Genomic DNA, 24,602 nt, shown 5'->3' with positions numbered 1-24,602 from the left:
CTATTTTTCCACCACCACTTCTACAAATGAAATCTCTACTTCCACATTAACCCCAACCACCACATCATCCACAACTGAAACCTCTACTTCCACATTAACCCCAACAACCTCCTCTTCCACAACTGAAACCTCCACTTCCACATCAACCCCAACTAACTCCTCTTCCACAACTGAAACTTCTACTTCCACATTAACCCCAACTACCTCCTCTTCCACAACTGAAACCTCTACTTCCACATTAACCCCACTACCTCCTCTTCCACAACTGAAACCTCTACTTCCACATTAACCCCCACCACCTCCTCTTCCACAACTGAAACCTCTACTTCCACATTAACCCCACTCCTCTTCCACAACTGAAACTTCTACTTCCACATTAACCCCAACTACCTCCTCTTCCACAACTGAAACTTCTACTTCCACATTAACCCCAACTACCTCCTCTTCCACAACTGAAACCTCTACTTCCACATTAACCCCAACTACCTCCTCTTCCACAACTGAAACCTCTACTTCCACATTAACCCCAACTACCTCCTCTTCCACAACTGAAACTTCATACTCCACATTAAACCCCAACTACCTCCTCTTCCAAAACTGAAACTTCTACTTCCACATTAACCCCAACTACCTCCTCTTCCACAACTGAAACCTCTACTTCCACATTAACCCCCACCACCTCCTCTTCCACAACTGAAACTTCTACTTCCACATTAACCCCAACTACCTCCTCTTCCACAACTGAAAACCATTACTCCACAATTAACCCCAACTACCTCCTCTTCACAACTGAAAACCTATACTTCCACCATTAACCCAACTACCCTCCTCTTCCACAATGAAATTCATACTTCCAACATAACACCAACTACCTCCTCTTCCACAACTGAAACCTCTACTTCCACATTAACCCCAACTACCTCCTCTTCCACAACTGAAACCTCTACTTCCACATTAACCCCAACTACCTCCTCTTCCACAACTGAAACCTCTACTTCCACATTAACCCCCACTACCTCCTCTTCCACCACACCCACTAAAACAAAATGGAAAAAAAAAAAACCTTCTACTTCCACATTAACCCCCACTACCTCCTCTTCCACAACTGAAACCTCTACTTCCACATTAACCCCCACTACCTCCTCTTCCACAACTGAAACCTCTACTTCCACATTAACCCCAACTACCTCCTCTTCCACAACTGAAACCTCTACTTCCACATTAACCCCCACTACCTCCTCTTCCACAACTGAAACCTCTACTTCCACATTAACCCCCACTACCTCCTCTTCCACAACTGAAACCTCTACTTCCACATTAACCCCAACTACCTCCTCTTCCACAACTGAAACCCATCTACCTTCCACCATTTAACCCCAACTAACCGCCTCTGCCACAACTGAAACTCCTAATTCCAAACATTAACCCCCACCTACTCCTCTTCCAAAACTGAAACTTCTAAAACTTCCCCAACATAAAACCCACCTACTCCTCTTCCACAACTTGAAAAACCTCTACTTCCAAATATTAACCCCCACTACCTCCTCTTCCACAACCTGAAACCTCTACTTCCACATTAACCCCAACCTCCTCTTCCACAACTGAAACCTCTACTTCCACATTAACCCCAACTACCTCCTCTTCCAACCCCAACTGAAACCTCCTACCTTCCAACATTCACCCCAACTAACCTCCTCTCCCCAACGAAACTTCTAACTTCCCACATTAACCCCAAATTACCTAAATCTTCCACAACCCCTGAAACTCCTACCTGTCCACATTACACCCAACCTACCTCCTCTTCCCAAACCTGAAACCTCTACTTACAAACCATTAAACCCCCATACCTCCTCTTTCCACCACTGAAACTTCTTAACTTCCCCCACATAACACAACCTACCATCCTTTCACCAAAAAACTGAAACCTCTACTTCCACAAAATTAACCCCACTACCTCCTCTTCCACCAACTGAAACCTCTAACTTCCCCCACATTAACCCCACACCTCCCTCTCCACAACTGAAACCTCTACTTCCACCATTAACCCCCACTACAAATCCGCCTCCACAACTGAAACTTCACTCCACATTAACCCCAACTACCTCCTCTTCCAAACTGAACTTCAACTTCCCCAAAAACAAAAATTTTTTTTTTTAACCCCAAACGACCTCCCTCCCTTCACCAAAACTGAAAAACCTCTTACTTCCACCTTAACCCCAACTACCTCCTCTTCCACAAACCCCTTGAAACCTACCTTCAACCATTAACCCCAACTACATCCTCCTTCTCCCCACAACTGAAACTTCTACTTCCACATTAACCCAACTAACCTCCTCTTCCCCCAAACTGAAATTCCTACTTCAACATTAACCCCCAACTACTCCTCTTCCACAACTGAAACCCTCTACTTCCACAAATTAACCACACCGCCTTCCTCTTCCACAAACCTTGAAACCTCTACTTCCACATTAACCCAACCCCCAACTACCTCCTCTTCCACCAAAACTGAACCTCTACTTCCACATTAAACCCCAATTACCCCTCTTTCCACCAACTGAACCTCTTTAACTTCCCCCAACATTACCCAACAACCTCCTCTTCCACAACTGAAACCTCTACTTCCACATTAACCCCAACTACCTCCTCTTCCACAACTGAAACCTCTACTTCCACATTAACCCCCAACTACCTCCTCTTCCACAACTGAAACCTCTACTTCCAAACCATGAATCCCAAACTACACCCCTTCCACAACTGAACCTTAACTTCCCAACATTAACCCCAACTACCTTCCTTTCCACAACTGAAATTCTACATTCACATTAACCCCAATAAACTCCTCCTTCCACATGAAACCTTCCCTACCTTCCACTTAACCCCAACTACCTCCTCCCTTCCACAACTGAAACCCTTCTACTTCCACCAAATTACCCCAACCCCTAATCCATCCCCCTTCCACAACTGAAACCTCTACTTCCACATTAACCCCAACTACCTCCTCTTCCACAACTGAAACCTCAACTTCCACATTAACCCCAACTACCTCCTCTTCCACAACTGAAACTTCTACTTCCACATTAACCCCAACTACCTCCTCTTCCACAACTGAAACCTCAACTTCCACACCTTAACCCCACTTAACCTCCTCTTCCCCCAAAACTGAACTCCTACCTTCACATTTAACACCCACTACCTCCTCTTCCCAACTCGAAACTTAGGACTTCCACATTAACCCCAACTACCTCCTCTTCCACAACTGAAACTTCTACTTCCACATTAACCCCAACTACCTCCTCTTCCACAACTGAAACCTCTACTTCCACATTAACCCCAACTACCTCCTCTTCCACAACTGAAACCTCTACTTCCACATTAACCCCAAACCTACCTTCATCTTCAACAAATGAAAACCTTCTACTTCCAACATTAACCCCACCAACCTCTCCTTCCACCAAATACTGAAACTTCTACCTTCCACATTAAACCCCCAACCTACCTTCTCTTTCCAAAACAATGAAAAACTATAAAACCTACACATTAACCCCCGCAATTACCTACTCTTCAAAACTTGAAACCTTCCCCTACTTCCACCATTAACCCCAACTACCTCCTCTTCCACAACTGAAACTCTACTCACATTAACCCAACTAAACCCTACTCTTCCACAACTGAAACTTCTACTTCCAACCCCCATAACCCAACCTACCCCCTCTTCCACAAACTGAACTCTAACTTCCAACCCCATAACCCCCACCACCTCCTCTTCCACCAACTGAAAACTCTTAACTTCCCCCACATTAACCCACACCACCTCCTCTTCCACAACTCGAAAACTTCTAGCTTTCCACATTTGAACCCCAACTACCTCCTCTTCCACCAAAACTGAAAACCTCTAAACTTCCACATTAACACCAACACCTCCTCTTCCACAACCTGAAACCTATAAACTTCCCCAACATTAACCCCAACTACCTCCCTTCCACAACTGAAACCCTACTTCCATTAACCCAATTCTCCTCTTCCACAAGGGAAACCTCCCCCTACTTCCAACCATTACCTCCAAACTTACCTCCTCTTCCACAACCTGAAACCTTCTACTTCCATTTACCCCCACTACCTCCCTTCCAACCCCCACTGAACTTCTACCTTACACATTTAACCCCCCAACTACCTCTCTTCCCAAAACTGAAACTTCTAAACCTTCCAACATTAACCCCCCACCTACCTCATCTTCCAACCCCAACTGAAAACTTCTACCTTCCAATTTTAACCCCACCACCTCCTTTCACAACTGAAACTTCTACTTCCAAACCATTAAACCCCACTACCTCCTCTTCCACCAACGAAAACCTCTACTTCCCACAATTTAACCCCCTACTACCATCCTCTTCCCACAACTCGAAAACTTCCTACTTCCACATTAACCCCACCCTAACCTCCTCTTTCACACAACTGAAACTTCACTTCCACATTAACCCAACTACATCCTCTTCAACACTTTGGAAACCTTATATTCCACATTAACCCCAACTACCTCTCTTCCACAACTGAAACCTTACTCCAAACATTAACCCCCAACGTACCTCCTTCTTCAAAACGAAACTTCTTACCTTTACATTAACCCCAACCCCTAACCTCCTCTTCCACAACCGTGAAACCTCTACCTTCCACATTAACCACAACAACCTCCTCCTTCCACAACTGAAAACCTTACTTCCACATTAACCCCAACTACCTCCCTCTTCCAACAACTGAAACTTCTAAAACCTTCCACCATTACCCAACCTACCTCCTCTTCCCAAAACTTGACCCACTTTACTCCTACCATTTAACCCCCACTAACTCCTCGTTCCAAACACGAAACCTCACTTTGACATTAACAACCAAACCTCCTTCCCAACCAACCTGAAACCTCTAACTTTTACCTTAACCCCAACCTACAGCCTCTTCCACAACTGAAACTCTACTTCCACATTCAACCCCAACCCCTAAAAAACCTCCTCTTCCCACAACTGAAACATCTACTCCAAACATTAACCCCAACTACCTCCTCTTCAAAACCTGAACTTCTTAACTCCCAACATTAACCCCAACTACCTCCTCTTCACAACCTGAAACCTCTACTTCACATAACCCCAACTACTCTCTTCCCAACCCCCACCTGAAACCTCTATTCCACCATTAACACCAACTACCTCCTCTTCCCCACAACTGAAACCCAACTCCAAAACATTAACCACACTACTCCTCTTCCACCAAACTGAAACTTCTAACCCGCCAACATTAACCCCAACCTGCCGCCTCTTCCACAACTGAAACCTCAAACCTCCAACAGTTTAACAACCCAATAAAAAACCGCCCCTTCCCCCTCTTTCCAACCCCCAACTGAAACCTCTACTTCACATTAACCCCAATACCTCCTCTTCCAACAAAATGACTTTCTACTTCCAAACATTAACCCCAACTACCCTTTCCACCAACTGGAAACCTCTTAACGTCCCCAACCTTAACCCCAACCTACCTCCTTTACCACAAACTGAAACCTCTAACTTCCACATTAACCCCAACTACCTCCTCTTCCACAACTGAACCTCTACTTCAAAACCATAACCCCAACGACCCCTTACTTCCACAACCTGAAACCTCTTACTTCCCCAAACATTAACCCCCACACCTCCTCTTCCACAACTGAAACTTCTTACTTCAACATTTAACCCCAACTACCTCCTCTTCCAACCCCAAACTGAAACCTCCTACCTTACACAATTAACCCCATACCCTCCTCTTCCACCAACTGAAAACCTCCTTACTTCCACATTAACCCCAAACTACCTCCTCTTCCACAACTGGAAACCTTACTTCCAAACATTAACCCCAACATACCTCCTCTTCCCCCACAACCTGAAACTTCTACTTCCAACCCCATTAACCCAAAACCTACCCCCTCTTCCACAACTGAAACCTTACTTCCACATACCCCACCACCCCTCTTCCACAAACTTGAAACCTTACTTCCACAGAACCCACACCACCTCCTCTTCCACAATGAAACTTTCTTCCAACCCATTAAACCCCCAGTACCTCCTCTTCCACAACTGAAAACCTCTACTTCCAAGTTAACCCCAACTTAACCTTCTCTTCCCCAACACTTGAACACAACTTACTGTCCACATTACCCCCACTAACCTCCTCTCCACAAACTGACACTTCTAAACTTCCAATAACCCCAAATAACCTCCTCTTCCAACAACTGAAACCTCTACTTCCACATTAAACCCCAACTACCTTCTCTTCCAACAACTGAAACCTCTAAACCTTCCATAATTAAACCCACTACCTCCTCTTTCCAACCCCAACTGAAACTTCCTACCTCCCACATTAACCCCATACTCCTCTTCCAAAACTGAAACTTCTAAAACTTTCCACATTAACCCCCACTACCCTCCTCTTCCACAACGCGAAACCCCTTTAAACTTCCACCATTAACCCCCACCACCTCCTCTTCCACCAACTGAAAATTCTACTTCCAAACCATTAAACCCCCACTAACCTCCTCTTCAACAAACCTGAAACCTTACTCCAACATTAACCCCCTACCTACCTCCTCTTCCACAACTGAAAACCTTACTTAAACCTTTAACCCCCACCTACCTCCTCCTTCACACTGAAACTTCCCCCTACTCCACATTAACCCCAACCCTACCTTCCATCTTCCAACAACTGAAACCTCTAAACCTTCCACATTAACCCAACTAACCTCCTCTTCAACCCAACTGAAACCTCCTACTTACACATTGAACCCCACCTACAATCCTCTAGTCACCAAAAACTGAAAACTTCTTGACTTTACATTAACCCCAACTACTCTCTTCAACAACCCCTGAAACCTCTATTCCACCATTAACCCCAACAACCCCTTTCACAACTGCAACCTCTACTTCCACAATTACCCCAACTACCTCCTCTTCCAAACAAATGAAAACTTCTACTTCCACATTACCCAAATACCTCCTCTTCCAAAACCTGAAACTTTTACTTTCAACCATTAACCCCAACCTAACCTTCCTCTTCCCACAACTGAAACCTTACTTTAAACAGTTTAAACCCCCACACCTCCTCTTCCACAACCTGAAACCTATACGTTTAACCCCATAACCCCAATTACCTCCTCTTTCCAACAAAACTGAAACATTCTACTTCCACATTAACACCAACCCCCTACCTCCTCTTCCACAACTGAAACCTCTACCTTACACATTAACCCAACCTACCTCCTCTCCAAAACTGAAAAAACTTCTACTTCCAACATTAACCCCAACTAAACCTCCTCTTCCACAACTGAAAACCTCTTCGACTGCCACATTAACCCCCAACTAAACCTACTCTTCCCACAACTGAAACCTCTAATTCCACATTAACCCCAACTACCTCCTCTTCCAAAACTTGAAACTTCTACTTCCACCATTAACCCCAAACCTCCTGCTTCCAACCCCAACTACCTCAACTTCCTTCCCACAACTGAAACTTCTACTTTCCAACAATTAAACCCCCACTACTCCCCATCCGTCATACAACTGACCCCACTTCTAAACTTCCCCACATAACCCCAAACTACCTCTTAACCAAAACACGACACCTCTACCCGTTTCCACATAACCCCCAACTACCTCCTTCGTTCCCCACACTTGAACCCCTTACTTCCACAATAACCCCAACTAACTTTCCATCCTTCAAAACTGAAACTTTTACTTCACATTAACCCCAAACTAAACCTCCTCTTCCAACCCAAACTGAAACCTCTACTTCCACTTAACACTAAACCTCCTCTTCCACACAAACTTAAATACTTCCAACAATTAACCCCAACTTACCTCCCTCTTCTTATCACTGAAACCACCTTCTACTTCCAAAACATAACCCCAACTACTCCTCTTCCCAAACTTGAAACTTTTAAAACCTTCAAACATTAACCAACCCCAACTACCTCCTCTTCCACAACTGAAACCCTCTACTTTTACATTAACCCCCAACACCTCCTTTCCACAACTGAAACATCTACTTCCCTTAACTTCCCAACTACCCTCCTCTTCCAACCCCCAAACTGAAACCTCTACTTTTCCACATTAACCCCAACTCCTCCTCTCCACCCAACTGAAACCTTCTAACTTTCCACCCATTACCCCCACTACCTCCTCTTCCCACAACTGGAAACTTCTACTTCCACATTAACCCCAACTACCTACCTCTTCCAACAACTGAAACCTCACTTCCACTTAACCCCCACCCCTTACCTTCCTCTTACAACCCCAACTGAAAACCTTCCCTAATTCCACATTACCCCCACCCTAACCTCCACTCTTCCACAACTAAAACCTTCTACTTTCCACATTAACCCCTAACTACCTCCGTCTTCCACAACTGAAACCTCGACTTTCCACATTAACCCCAACCCCTAACGTCCTCTTCCACAACTAAAACTTCTACTTCCACATTAACCCCAACTACCTCCTCTTCCAAAACTGAAAACCTTCTACTTCCACCATTAAACCCCAAAAACCCTAACCTACCTCCTCTTCCACACCTGAAACTCTAAACCTTCACATTAACCCCAACTACCAAAATCCTCTTCCACAACCCCTGAAACCTCATCTTCCCGTTACCCCACTACCTTCCTCTTCCCACAACTGCAAACCTTCTACTTCCCCATTAACCCCCACTACCCTGCCTGCTTCCATAACCTGACACCTCAACTTCCACTTAAAACCCCAACTACCTCCTCTTCCACAACTGAAAACCTCTACTTCCACATTAACCCCAACCGTCCCTCCTCCTTTCAAAGACCTGAAACTTCCTACTTCCACATAAAACCCCACGAAAAACCTCCCTCCTTTCCACAACTGAAACCTTCCTACTTCCCATTAACCCCAATTAACCTCCTCAGTTTCCACAACCTAAACCTCTACCTTTTCCACATTAACCCCAACCTATTCCTCCTCTTCCACACTGAACTCTACTTCCAACCAATACCCAACCTACGCTCCTCTTCCACAACCCTGAAACCGCTACTTCCCATATTAACCCCAACTACCTCCTCTTGCCAACCCCAACCTGAAACCTCCTACCTTCCCCATTAACCCCAACTAACCTCCTCTTTCCAACAACCGTGAAACTTCTACTTCCAACAGTTAAACCCCCAAACCCCCCATAAGTTCCCTCCTCCTTCCACCAACTGAACCTCTAAAAACTTCCACTTAACCCCAACTTACCATGCCTCTTCCATAACCCTGAAACCCTTCAACTTCCAACATTACCCCAACCTACCTCCTCTTCCACAACTGAACTTCTACTTCCTAACCATTAACCCCAACTACCTTCCTCTTCCACACCTGAAAATACCTGCTACTTCCACTCCCCAACATTAACCCCACCCTTCCTCTTCCAACAACCTGAAACCTCTACTTCCACATTAACCCCAACTACCTCCTCTTCCCCAACTGAAAACTCTTACTTCCACATTACCCCAACTACCAAAGCCTCTTCCACAACTGAAACCTCTCTTCCACATTAACCCCAACCCCTACCCCTCCTCTTCCACAACTGGAAACTTCTACTTCCACATTTAACCCCCCTACCTCCTCTTCCCACAACTGAAAACTCTACTTCCAAACAGTTAACCCCAACCTACTCCTCTTCCATTAACCTGAAAACCCAACTTTCCACATTAACCCCAACTACCTCCTCTTCCACAACTGAAACCCTCCTACTTCCACCATTAACCCCACCACCTCCCTCTTCCACAAACTGAAACTTCTACTTTCCACCTTAACCCCCACTAACCTCCTCTTCCACCAAACTGAAACCTCTACTTCCACAATGAACCCCAACTACACTCCTCCTTCCACACTTGAAACCTCTACTTCCACATTAACCCCAAACTAACCTCCTCTTTCCCACAACTGGAAACCTCTACTTCCACATTAAATTAAACCGCCCCACCTACCTCCTCTTCCACAAATGAAACTTCGAACTTTCCCCCATTAACCCAACAACTCCTCTTTTCCACAACTTGAAACCTTCCCCTACTTTCCACATTAATGGGGCCCCCACTAGACCTCCTCTTCCACCAACTACTGAACCTCTACTTCCACTAACCCCAACAAACCTCCTCCTTCCACGACTGAAACCTTCCTAACTTCCACATTAACCCCCACTAACCTTCCTCTTTCCAACCAACGAAACTTGCTACTTCCACATTAACCCCACTACCTAAACCTCTTCCACAACTGAAACCTTCCAACTTTCCAACCCCATTAACCCCCCCTAACCGTCCCCCCTCTTTCCAACAACTGAACTCTAAACTTCCAATTAAACCCCCACTAACCTCCTCTTCCACCACTGAAACTTCTAACTTCCCATAACCCCCCCAACAAAAACCTACACTCCATTCCTCTTCCACCCAACTGAACTTCTAAACCTTCCAACATTAACCGCAAACCACCTCCTCTTCCCCAATTCTTGAAACCTCCCCCTAACTTCCACCAGTAACCCCCCCCCTTCCTTCTTCCACAAACTGCAAACCTTTCTACTTCCACATTAACCCCAACCTACCTCCATCTTCCACAACTAGAAACCATCAACTTCCACATTAACCCCCACTACTCCGCTTCCCACAACCCCTGAAACCTTCTCTTTCCCATTAACCCACCACCATCCTCTGTTCCAAACAATGAAACTTTCTACTTCCACATTACCCCACTACCTCCTCTTCCACACTGAACTTCCTACTTCCAACCCCTTAACCCCAAATACATCCCCCTCTTCCACCAAAACTGAAACTTCTACTTCCACCCATTAACCCCAACTACCTCCTCTTCCACAAACCTGAAACTTTCCTAACTTCCCCATTAACCCCAACTTACCTCCTCTTCCACAACCTGAAACCTCTTAAACTCCAACATTAACCCCAACCTCCTCCGTCGGTTCCACAACTGAAACCTCTATTTCCACCTTAACCCCAACTAACCTCTCTTCCGAACCTGAAAACTTCTAACCTTCCTCACCTTAGCTCCCCACCCCTCCTCTTTCCAAACTGAAACTTCCTAACTTTCCCATTAACCCCAACTACCTCCTCTTCCACAACTGAAACTTCTACTTCCCATTCCCCAACTACCTCCCTCTTCCACAAACTGAAACCTCTACTTCCAAACCATTAACCCCAACTACTCTCTTCCACAACTTGAACCCTCCCCTACCTTTTCCACCATTACCCCCACGCACCTCCTTTCCACCAAAAACTGAAACTTCTAAACTTCCACATTAACCCCAACTACCCCCTCTTCCACCAACTGAAACCTCTTAACTTCCCCAACATTAACCCCAACCTAACCTCATCTTCCACGAACTGACAACCTCTACTTCCACATTAAACCCCAACTAACCCCTCCTCTTCACCCAACTGAAACCTCCTACTTCCAACTTAACCCCCAACCTACCTTCCTCTATTCCACAACTGAACGTCTTACTTCCAAACCTTAACCCAAACTACCTTCCTCTTCCAAAACTGAAACTTCTTAACTGTCCCCCACATAACCCCAACTCCCTTTCCTCTTCCCACAACTGAAACCTCTTACTTCCACATTAACCCACACCACCTCATCTTTCCACAACTGAACCTCTACTATCCACATTAACCCCAACTACCTCCTCTTCCACCCAACCTGTTGAAACATCTACTTTCCAAACCATTAGCCCCAACAACCTCCTCTTCCCACAACTTGAACCCCCAACTCTCTACCTTCCACCAATAAACCCCAACTTACCTCTCTTTCTTCCACAACTGAAACATCTCTTCCAACAAATAACCCCAACTTACCCTCCTCTTCCAAAACTGGGAAACCTTCTACTTCCACATAACCCCCAACCACTCCTCTCCACCCCAACTGTGAAAACTTCTACTTCCCACATTAACCACCCCAACTACCTCCCCTATTCCACAACTGAAACTCCTATTCCACATTAACCCCCATACCTCCTTCTTCCACAACTGAAACCTCCACTTCCCCAACATTCAACCCCCAACAAAACTACCTCTACTTCCACACTGAAAACCTTCTCTTCCACAATTAACCCCCCCAAATACCTCCTCTTCCACAACTGAAACCTCTACTTCCCAACCATTACCCCAAAACTAACCTTCCTCTTCAAACTGAAACTTATGACTCCAAACATTAACCCCAAACCCCCACTACCTCCTCTTCCAACCCAAACTTAAAACTCACTTCCACATTAACCCCCCACTACTTACCTCCTCTTCCACAACTGAAACGGTCTATTCTTCCACATTTAACCCCCAACTAAACCTCCTCTCCCCAACACTTTCTGAAACCCCCTTCTACTTCCACATTAACCCCACACTACCGTCCTCTTCCAAACACTGAAACCTCTACTTCCACATTCAACCCCAAAAACTAACCCCTCCTTCCACAACTGAAACCTTCTACCTCTACATTGAAACCACCCAACCCCAAACTACTCCGCCGTGCCCTTCCCAACAACGGAAACAACCTTGTTCTGACTGCCACTTATTTAACCCAAAAAAATAACAACTACCCCCGCCGCGGCCACACAACTGAAAACCTCTTAACGTTTACCACAAAGGAACACGACCCTCCTCTTCCACAACTGACCTCTAATTTCCAAACATTAACCCCAATTACCCCCCTACCTCCCTTCTTCCACAACTAAAACCTCACTTCCACATTAACCCCACCAAAACGACCACCCCCAAATTTTCCCCTTTTACCCTTCTAGGCCGGCTCCAACTCCACTTCCAAAACACTGGATTGTGATTTGAACTGAAACTCTTACTTCCACATTAACCCCCCCCAACTACCTCTACTTCCACCAACCCCACTGATTTCCTAAGAACTGAACAAAACCTCTACTTTCCCCCACATTAACCCCCCACAACTACCTTCCTTCCCCCGTTCCACAAACTGATTCTGAAACTCTTACTCAATTAACCCCAAAAACTTAAAAAACTGCGCAAACTTTCTATTCTCCCTCTTCCACACTGAATGGACATCAACTTCAATTAATGAAGTTAAAAACAAACCCCCCAGACCACCAAGCCCCTTCCTTCTATCCACAAGCTTGAAAAAACCTCTACCTCTTCCACATGTTAACAACCCACCCCCCAACTAACTTGTACCTCCCCAACCCCCAAATCCTCCTCTTCCACATTAAACTTGGTTGCTGAAACCTTCAACTTGAACATTAACCCCAACTACCTCCTGCCTCAACCAAACTCCCCAACACTTCAAACCCTCCACATTGAACCACCCACCACCTTCCATCTTCCACAACTGAAACTTAATACTTCCACAATTAAAACCCCACTACCTATCTTCCACAACTGAAACCTCAAATTCCACATAACCACCAACTACCTTCCTCTCCAACCCCCAACTGAAACATTCAACTTCCACATTAACCCCCACCCTTTCCTGTGATCTTCCACAAACTGAAACCTTCAACTTCCACATTAACCCCAACTACCCTCCTCTTCCAAACTGAAAACTCTACTTCCCAACAACTAAACCACAACCACCTCCTCTTACCACAACTGAAACTTCTACTTCCACATTAACCCCACTACCTCCTCTTTCCACAACTGAAAAACTTTCTTACTTCCCCACATTAACCCCAACTAAACATACTTTCCCGGCCACCAACTGAAACTTCTACTTCCACATTAAAACCCCACTACTCCTTCTTCACAACTGAAACCTCTACTTCCACATTAACCCCAACTACCTCCTCTTCCACAACTGAAACCTCTACTTCCACATTAACCCCAACTACCTCCTCTTCCACAACTGAAACTTCTACTTCCACATTAACCCCAACTACCTCCTCTCCACAAAACTGAAAACCTCGACTTCCCCAACATTACAACTGGAAACCTCCTTCTTCCCAACAAAGCTGAAACTACTTCCACATAACCACCCCATTAACATCCTCTTCCCACTGACTTTCTACTTCCACAATTAACCCCCAACCACCTTCCTTCTTCAAAACTGAAACTTCTACTTCCACATTAACCCCAAACTACCTCCTCTTCCACAACTGAAACTCTTATTTCCCCACCATTAACCCCACACCTTCCTTCTTCCACCCACACTGAAACTTCTAATTTCCACATAACCCCAAACAATCCTCTTCCACAACTGAAACTCCAACTTACAACATTAACCCCCACCTCCAACTACCCTCCTCTCCACAACTGAACCTCTACTTCCACATTAACCCCCACTACCCGCCTCTTCCATTCAACTGAAACTCTACTTCCACATTAACCCCAACTACCTTCGCTCCCACAAACTGAAACCTTAATACTTCCACAAATTACTTACTTTTTTACCTTTCAAACCCCCAAACTACTTTCATCTACCACAACTGAACTTTCTTACTTCCACAATAAACCCCCACTACCTCATCTTCTTTACAACTGAAACCTTTATATTTCCCAACATTAACCCCAACTACCTCCTCTTCCACAACTGAAACCTTCAACTTCCACATTAACCCCAACTACCTCCTCTTCCACAACTGAAACTTCAACTTCCACATTAACCCCCACACCTTCCTCTTTCCACAACTGACCTCTACTTTTTTCCACAATGAAACCACTAACCTCTCTCCACAACTGAAACTTATTTCCACATAACCCCAATACCTCCTCTTCACCCAACTGACTTTACTTCAACTTCCACAGTTAACCCACCCCAACTACCTCCTCTTCCACAACTGAAACTCTACCTTCCACATTAACGCCCCAACTCCCTCCCTCTTCCACCCCCCCAACTAAACCTCAACTTCCACATAACCCCAAAACTACCTCCTCTTCCACAAACTGAAACTCCTAACTCCACAAAGTAACCCCCAAACCCATCCTCCTCTTCCACAAAACCCTGAAACCTCTACTTCAAATTAAACACCCAAACTACCTCCTTCCCTTCCCCACACTGAACTTTCCCACTTCCACAAATAAACCCAATTACCTCCCCCTTATTTCCCCACAAACTGAAACCTCCCCTTACCCTTCCACAACTAAACACCACCAAACTTACCTCCTCTTCCACAACTGAAACCTTCTTACTTTGCAAGATTAACCCCAACACCTCCTCTTCAAACTGAAACCTCTACTTCCACATAAACCCCCAACCCACCTCGAAACTCTTCCAAAACTGAAACCTCTACTTCACATTAACCCCAACTGACCTCCTCTTCCACAACTGTCCTTACTTCCACATAACCCCAATACCTCCTCTTCCACAAACCTGAAAACTTTTAGATTCCACATTAAAACCCCACTACCTCCTCTTCACAAACTGAAACCTTCTACTTCCCCAACATTCCAACAACACCTCCTTCTTCCAAAAACCTTGAAACTTTACTCCACCAAAAGTTAACCCCAAATACCCCTCTTCCACAACGAAAACTTCTTACTTCCCCACATAACCCAAACGAACCTCTTCTTCCACCCAAAACTGACCTCTTTTACTTCCACAAATAACCCCCACTTACCTCCTCTTTTCCACAACTGAAACCTTCTAAACTTCTTCCACATTAACCCCAATACCCCTCTTCCACAAAACTGAAACCCACTTTTCATTACCCCAACTACCTTCCTCTTCCACAACTGAAACCTCTCCTCCACATTAACCCCAACTACATTCTCGTTTCCCACAACTGAAACCTCTACTTCCACATTAACCCCAACTACCTCCTCTTCCAAACAAAAAACACACTGAAACAAAATCTACTTCCCCACATTCACCCCCAACTACCTCATCTTCCACAAACTGAAACCTCTACTTCCCACATTAACCCCCAACCACCTCCTCTTCCACAACTGAAACCTCTAATTCCACATTAACCCCACTACCTCCTCTTCACAAACTTCACCTTCACTTTCCCCATTAAACCCCCAAACTACCTTCCCTCCCCCACACTGACCTCTAAACTTTCCACATTAACCCCCAACTACCTCCTCTTCGACAAATGAAACACCTCTTTACACAAATAAAACCACTTACCCACATCTTTCCACACTGAAACCTCTACTTCCCACATTAACCCCAACTACCTCCTCTTCAAAAAACTGAAACTTTACTTCAAACCCCAAATAACCACCAACTACCCCTTCTTCCAACCCCAACTGAATGAAACTTTAAATACTTCCACATAACCCCCCAACTACCTCCCCCTCTTCACAACTGAAAACCTTCAAACTTCCACAAGTAACTGCCACACCTCCGCTTCCACAACTGACCCTTATACTCCAAACGTTTAACCCCCCACCCCAACCTCCTTCTTCCACAACTAAACTTCTACTTTCCACATTAAACCCCAACTACCTCCTCTCCACAACGAAACCTACTTTAACTTCCCCCACATTACAACTAAACTCTTATTCCACTAACTGACCTTCTTACTTCCAACAAATTACCCCACTACCTCCTCCTCTTCCACAATGAAAACCTCGGGGGGGGAAAAAAAAAAAAAAAAAAAAAAAAAACCCCTTCCAATGAACCCCTTCCACTACCCTCCTCTTCAACACCAACTGAAACCTCCTACTTCCCCACCCATAACCCCCAACCTCCTAATCCAAACCAACGAAACTTCCTAAACTTCCAACCCCTTAACCCCAACCACCTCCTCTGCCACCAACTGAAACCTCTAACTTCCACATTAACCCCCAACTTAACCTCTCCCTTCCAAAACCTGAAACTTCCTACTTCCCACCCATTAACCCCCACTGAAACCTCCCTTCCAAAACTGAAACTTCCTACTTCCACTTAAACCCCAACTACCTCCTCTTACCACAAACTGAAAACTTTAAACCTTCCAACATTAACCAAACCTACTCCTATTCCAACCCCAACTGAAACCTCCTACCTTCCACATAACCCCCAACTAACCTCCTCTTCACAACCTGAAAACCTTAACTTCCACATTAAACCCCCACCCCTACCTCCTCGCCACAACTGAAAACTTCTACTTTCCTACAGAACCCCACCAAACCTCCACCTTTTCCACAACTGAAACCCACCTACTTCCACCAATTAACCCCAAACTACCTCCTCTTTCCAACAAACTAGAAACCTGCTACTTTCCACATTAAACCCCCACACCCACCTCCATCTTCCAACAAACTGAAACAAAACCTATTACTTCCAACATTAACCCCAATACCTCCTTTCACCACAACTGAAACTTCTACTTCCACCGTTAACCCAACCCAACCTCCATCCCGTTCCACAACGTGAAACCTTCTACTTCCACATTAACCCAAACTTAACCTCCTCTTCCAACCAAAAGTGAAACCTTACCTTCCCATATTAACCCCCACCTACCTCCTCTTCCAAAACTGAAACCTTCTACTTCCACATTAACCCAACCCCAACTAAACCGCCTTCTTCCACAACTGAAACCCGATACTTCCACCATTAAACCCCAAACTACCTCCATCGTTCCACAACTGAAACCTCTAACTTCCACATTAACTGCCCCAACTACCTCCTCTTCCACTAAAACTGGCAAACCTCCTACTTCCACATTAACCCCCAAACCTACCTTCCTCTTCCCACAAACTGAAACCTCTACGTTCCACCAAATTAACCCCCACCTACCTTCCTACTTCCACAAACTGAAAACCCTTCTAACTTTCCCAAATTAACCCAAACTACCTCCTTTCCCACCAACAATGAAACCTTCCGAACTTCCACATTAACCCCAAAAACCACCATCCCTTCCACAACTGAAACCTCTTTTACTTCCACATTAACCCCCAACTACCTCCCTTCCATTCCAAAACTGAAACCTTCTAAACTGCCACATTAAAACCCCAACTACCTTCCTCTTCCACAAACTGAAAAATTCTACTTCCAACATTAAACCCCAACTACCTCCCTTCCACAACCTGACAAACCTTAAACCACCAACATAAGCACAAACCTCCTCTTCCACCCCAAAACTGAAAACCCCTTGACTTCCACCATTAAAAACCCCCTAACTACCCCTCCTTCCACCAAACAACATGAAACCTTCTAACTTCCACCAAATTAACCCCAACTTACCTCCTCTTCCACAAACTGAAACCTTCTAACTTCCACATTAACCCCAAACCCCAACTACCTCCTCTTCCACAACTGAAACTTCTAACTTCCACATTAAACCCCAACTTACCTCCTCTTCCAACAACTGAAACCTTCAAATTCACAACATTAACCCCCAACTACCTCCTCTTACCACAAACTGAAACCTTCTAACTTCCACATTAACCTCCCCAACTTACCTCCTCTTCCACCAAACTGAAACCTTCAACTTCCAACATTGAACCCCCAACTACCTCCTATTCCACAACTGAAACCTTCTACTTCCACATTAACCCCAACTACCTCCTCTTCCCACAAACTGTTGAAAACCTTATACTTCCACATTTAACCCCAACTAACCATCCTTCTTCCACAACTTGTAAAATCCTTAACTTCCACAATTACAACCCCAAACTACCTCCTCTTTCCACAACTGAAACCTCTAATTCCACAATTAACCCCCAACTAACCTCCTTTCACCACAATCTGAAACCTTTCTACTTCCAACATTAAAACCCCCAACTACCTTCCTCTTCCACAACTGAATAAACCTGCTAACTTCCACAGTTAACCCCAAACTACCTCCTATTTTTTTTTTTTTCCACAACTGAAACCTTTCATAATTCCACATTAACCCCAACTTACCTCCTCTTCCACAAACTGAAACCTCTACCTTCCAAACATTAACCCCCAAACTACCGCCATCTTCCACAACTGAAACCTCCTATTCCAATTAACCCCAACTTACCATTCTCTTCCCCACTGAAAACTTCTAACTTCCCCAACATTAACCCCCACTTACCTCCGCTTCCACAACTGGAAACCCTCAACCTTCCACAAATTAACCCCAACTACCTCCTCTTCCACAACTGAAACCTCTACTTCCACCCATTAACCCCAAACTACTCCTCCTTCCACAACTTGAAACTTCTACTTCCCAACATAACCCCAAAACTACCCTACTCCTTCCACCAACTTGAAACCCCAAACTACCTTCCACATTAACCCCAACTAACCTCCTCAACCAAACCGGGAATTCCTACTTCCAACCCCATTAACCCCAACTACCTCCTCTTCCACAACCTGAAACCTCTACTTACCACATTAACCCCCAACTACCTACTCGGTCCACAAACTGAAAACCTTTCAATTCCACATTAACCCCAACTACCTCCTCTTGCCACCAAAACTGAAACCTTCTTAACTCCACATTTAACCCCAACTACCTCCTCTTCCACAACTGAAACCTCTAATTGCCACAGTTAACCCCAAACTACCTCGCTTCCACAACTTGAAACCTCAACTTCCACATTAACCCCAACTACCTCCCCTCTTCCACAACTGAAACCGATAATTGCCACATTAACCCAAAATACCTCCTCTGTTCCACCAAAAACTGCAAAACTTCCTTACGTTCCACCCATTAACCCCAACTACCTTGCCCCTTCAACCAAAACTGAAAACCTTCTGAACGGCCACCATTAACCCCAAATACCGCCTATTCCACAACTGAAACATCTACTTGCACACATTCCCCCACTAACCTCCTCTTCCACACTGAAATCTACTTCCACATTAACCCCAACTACCTCCTCTTCAAAAACTGAAACTTCTACTTCACTTAACCCAACTACTCCTCTTCCACAACTGAAACCTCGACTTCCACATTAACCCGCCACCACTCCTATTCCACACTGAAACTTCTCTTCCACTACCCCCCCACACTACCTCCTCTTCCTACAACTGAAACTTCTACTTCCACCATTAACCCCAACTACCTCCTCTCCAAAACTGAAACTTCTACTTCCACATTAACCCAACTGACATCCTCTTCCCAACTGAAACATCTACTTCCAACATTTAACCCCCACCACCTCCCTCTTCCACAACGTGAAACCTCTACTTCCACCATTACCCCCAACTACCTCTCTTCCCACACTGAAACATCTACTTTCCACATTAACCCCAACTATTAACCTCCTCTTCCACAACTGAAACCTCTACTTCCACATTAACCCCAACTACCTCCTCTTTCCAAACTGAAACTTCTACTTCCACATTAACCCCAACTACCTCCCTCTTCCACAACTGAAACCTCTACTTTCCACATTAACCCAATTACTCTCCTCGTCCACAACCTGAAAACCTTCTATCTGCACATTAACCCCCAAAATACCTCCTCTTCCACAACTAAAAAAAAAACTTTCTTTTACCTTTTTTTTCATAACCCAAACCACCTCCTCTTCCACAACTGAAACTTACTAACCCCAAACATTAACCCCCAAAAACTACCTCCTCTTCCTTTTACACTGAAACGTACTTCCACATGTTAACCCCAAACTATCCTCCTCTTTCACAACTAAAAAACCTCTACTTCACATTAACAACCAACTACCTCTTCCACAAAACTGAAACCTCTACTTCCACATTAACCCCAAATATCCCCTCTTCCACAAAACTGAAACTCTAAACGTATTCCACATTAACCCCCAACTAACCTCCTCTTCCACAAAACTGAAACCCTTTAATTTCCACATTAACCCCAACTACCCCTCTCCACCAACTGAAACCTTTCTTACTTCCACATTAAACCCCAACTACCTCCTCTCCCAAGAAAACCCAAACTACTTCCAACATTAACCCCCAACTACCTCCTCTTCCAACAACTGAAACCGCACTTCCACATAACCCCCATACCTCCTCTTCCACAACATGAACCTTCTATACACATAACCCCAACACCTCCTCTTCCACAACTGAAACTAACTATTCCACATTAACCCCAACTACCCTCCTCTTCCAACAATTGAAAACCTTCTACTGCCACATTCCACCCTAAACAAACTACTACCTACTATTCCACAAACTAAAACTCTACTTCAAATTAACCCCCAACTACTCCTCCTTCCACAAAAAACTGAAACTCTACTTCCCACATTAACACTTACACCTCCTCTGTTCCACAACTGAAACCAAATCTACTTCCACATTAACCCCAACTACCTCCTCTTCCACAACTGAAAACCTCTACCTTCAAAAACACATTAACCCAACCCCCAATACCTCCTCTTCCACAAAAACTGAAACCTCTACTTACACATTAACCCCAACTACCTCTCTTGCCACAACTGAAACTTCTACTTCCACATAAACCCCAACTACTACTCTTCCACAACTGAACCTCTACTTCCACATTAAACCTCCCACTTACTTCCTCTTCCATTCCAAACTGTGAAACCTCACTTCCACATTAAACCCCAACTACACTCCTCTTCCACAAGTGAAACCTCTACTTCCACATTAACCCCCACTACCTCCTCTTCCACAACTGAAACCTTCCTACCTTCCAAACACCCCAAACCCCCCCACCTCCTCCTTCCACAAACTGGAAACCTTCTACTTCCCACATTAACCCCAAAAGACCCTCCTTCCACCAACTCAAAAGAAACTTCTACTTCCATTAACCCCCAAATACCGCCTCTTCCAAAACAAACTTCCTAACTTCCACAATTAACCCAACCACCTCCGATTCCAACAAAACTGAAAACTTCTACTCCACATAAACCCCCAACTCCCTCCTCTTCCACAACTGAAACCTCTACTTCCACATTAACCCCCACCACCTCCTCTTCCACAACTGAAACCTCTACTTCCACATTAACCCCAACTACCTCCTCTTCCACAACTGAAACCTTCTACTTCCACATTAACCCCAACCTCCTCCTTTCCACAACGAAACCGCTAACTTCCACCATTAACCCCACTACCTTCCTCTTCAAAACGAAAATTCTTACTTCCACATTAAACCCAAAACCCCTAATCCTCTTCCACAACTGAAACCTTCAACTTTTCCACATTTAACCCCCAACTACCTCCTCTTCCCACAACTGAAACTTCTACTTCCACATTAACCCCAACCACCTCCTCTTCCACAACTGAAACTTCTACTTCCACATTAACCCCCACTACCTCCTCTTCCACAACTGAAACCTCTAACTTCCCACAATTAACCCCCAACTAACACCTCCTTCACCAAAACTGAAACCTCAATTCCACATTAACCCCCACTACCGCCTTCTTCCACCAACTGAAAACTTCTAACTTTCCACAATTAACCCCAAATAACCCTCTTCCACAACTGAAAAACCTCAAACTTCCACATTAACCCCCAACTAATCCTTCTTTTTTTCACAACGGAAACTTTACTTTCCACATTAACCCCAACCTCTCCCTTCCACACGTGAAACCTAAAATTCCAATTAAACCAAATTCTACCTTCCTCTTCCACAACTGAAAACTTCGACTTTCCACATTAACCCAACAAAACTTAACTCCTCTTTCCACACTTCTGAAAACAAAACCTCTACTTCAACATTAACCACAAACTACCTCCAAATCTTCCGACAACTGAAACTTCTACTTCCACATTAACCCCCAACTACTCTCTTCCACAACTGAAAACTCTACTTCACATGAAACACCACTTACCTACCTCTTCCACAACTGAAACCTCTACTTCCACATTAACCCCAACTACCTCCTCTTCCACAACTGAAACTTCTACTTCCACATTAACCCCAACTACCTCCTCTTCCACAACTGAAACTTCTACTTCTTACATTAAACAAACTTCCACCACCTGCCTCTTCCACAACTGAAACTTTCTACTTCCACATAACTGCCCCACCACCCTCCTTCCACACTGAAACCTCTACTTTCCACTTCACCCACTACATACCTCCTCTTCCCCACTAAAACCGCGACTCAGATTAACCACCCACTACCTCCTCTTCCACAACTGAAACTTCTACTTCCACATTAACCCCAACTACCTCCTCTTCCAAAACTGAAACTTCAACTTCCACATTAACCCCAACTACCTCCTCTCACAACTGAACTCTACTTACACATTAACCCCAATACCTCCCTTCCACAACGAAACCCAACTTCACATTAACCCCCACTACCTCCTCTTCCACAACTGAACTTTCTACGTCCAACAGTAACCCCAACTACCTCCTCTTCCACAACTGAAACCTCAACTTCCACATTAACCCCCACTACCTCCTCTTCCACAACTGAAACTTCTACTTCCACATTAACCCCAACTACCTCCTCTTCCACAACTGAAACCTCAACTTCCACATTAAACCCCAATAACCACTTTCCACAACTGAAAACCTCAAACTTCCACATTAACCCCAATAACCTCCTCTTCACACTGAACCTCAAACTTCCACATTACCCCCAATAACCCCTCTTCAACAATGAAACCTCAACTTCACATTAACCCCACTACCTCCTCCTTCCACAACTGAAACTTCTACTCCACATAACACAACTACTACCTCTTCCACAACTGAAACCTCTACTTTCCCATTAACCCCAACTACATCGTCTTCACAACTGAAAAACATCTACTTCACATTAACCCCCACCACCTCCTCTTCCACAACTGAAACCTCTACTTCCACATTAACCCCCACTACCTCCTCTTCCACAACTGAAACTTCTACTTCCACATTAACCCCAACTACCTCCTCTTCCACAACTGAAACTCTACTTCCACATTAACCCAACTACCTCCTCTTCCCACTGAAACTCTCTTCAACATAACCCCCACTACCCTCCTCTTCCACAACTGAAACTCTACTTCCACATTAACCCAACGACCTCCTCTTCCACCAACTGAAACTCTACTTCCACATTAACCCAACTACCTCCTCTTTCCACACTGAAACTATCTACTAATCACCATTAACCCCACTACCCATCCTCTTCCACAACTGAAACCTCAACTTCCACATTAACCCCCACTACCTCCTCTTCCACAACTGAAACCTCTACTTCCACATTAACCACCCCCACCACCTCCCTCTTTCTCACAACTTGAAACCTCTACTTCCACATTAACCCTCCCACTACCTCCCTCTTTTCCACAACTGAAACCTCTACTTCCACATTACCCCACTACCTCCTTTCGCACAACTAAACCTCTACTTCGACATTAACCCCAACCATCTTCCCTTCCTTTCCAATTCTGAATTAATTTTAACTTTCCACAATTAAACCCCAACCCAACCATCCTCTTTCACAACTGATAATTTAACTTCCACATTAACCCCAACCCCAATTCCTTCTTCCATTTACCTGATAATTTAACTTCCACATTAAAACCCAACCACGCTTCCTCCACAAACTGATATTAACTTTCCACTTACATTAACCACCTCCTCTTTCACCACTGAACTAATTTTTTAACTTCACATTACCCCAACCGAACTTTCCTTCTTCCATAACTGATAATTTTACTTTCCACATTAACCCCACCACCTCCCTTTCCATAACTGATAATTTTCTTCCACATTAACCCCCACCACCTTTCCGCTTCCACCAACTGATAATTTAACTTCCACATTAACCCCAACCACCTCCTCTTTC

The 24,602-nt window shown here is 44.7% G+C and overlaps 2 protein-coding genes across 2 annotated transcripts in view; one reads left to right on the top strand and one right to left on the bottom strand.

The window, feature by feature from the left end:
- LOC135219050 (uncharacterized) lies at positions 1-23,357 on the bottom strand. The gene is made up of 5 exons (XM_064255484.1): positions 23,129-23,357; positions 2,932-3,105; positions 866-1,036; positions 584-741; positions 1-204 (listed from the first exon to the last, which is right to left on the bottom strand). The coding sequence occupies exons 1-5, from the start codon at positions 23,355-23,357 to the stop codon at positions 1-3; spliced, it is 936 nt and encodes a 311-aa protein (XP_064111554.1).
- Positions 1-24,602, top strand: part of LOC135213430 (uncharacterized) — a 46,133-nt gene that overhangs the window by 2,186 nt on the left and 19,345 nt on the right. The gene's annotated exons all lie outside the window — the stretch shown is intronic.

Source organism: Macrobrachium nipponense, chromosome 19 (assembly GCF_015104395.2).
Source record: "Macrobrachium nipponense isolate FS-2020 chromosome 19, ASM1510439v2, whole genome shotgun sequence".
NCBI classification, from domain to species: domain Eukaryota; kingdom Metazoa; phylum Arthropoda; class Malacostraca; order Decapoda; family Palaemonidae; genus Macrobrachium; species Macrobrachium nipponense.
Note: the sequence above shows the minus strand (reverse complement) of the source record. Positions and strands in the feature narration are given on the sequence as shown.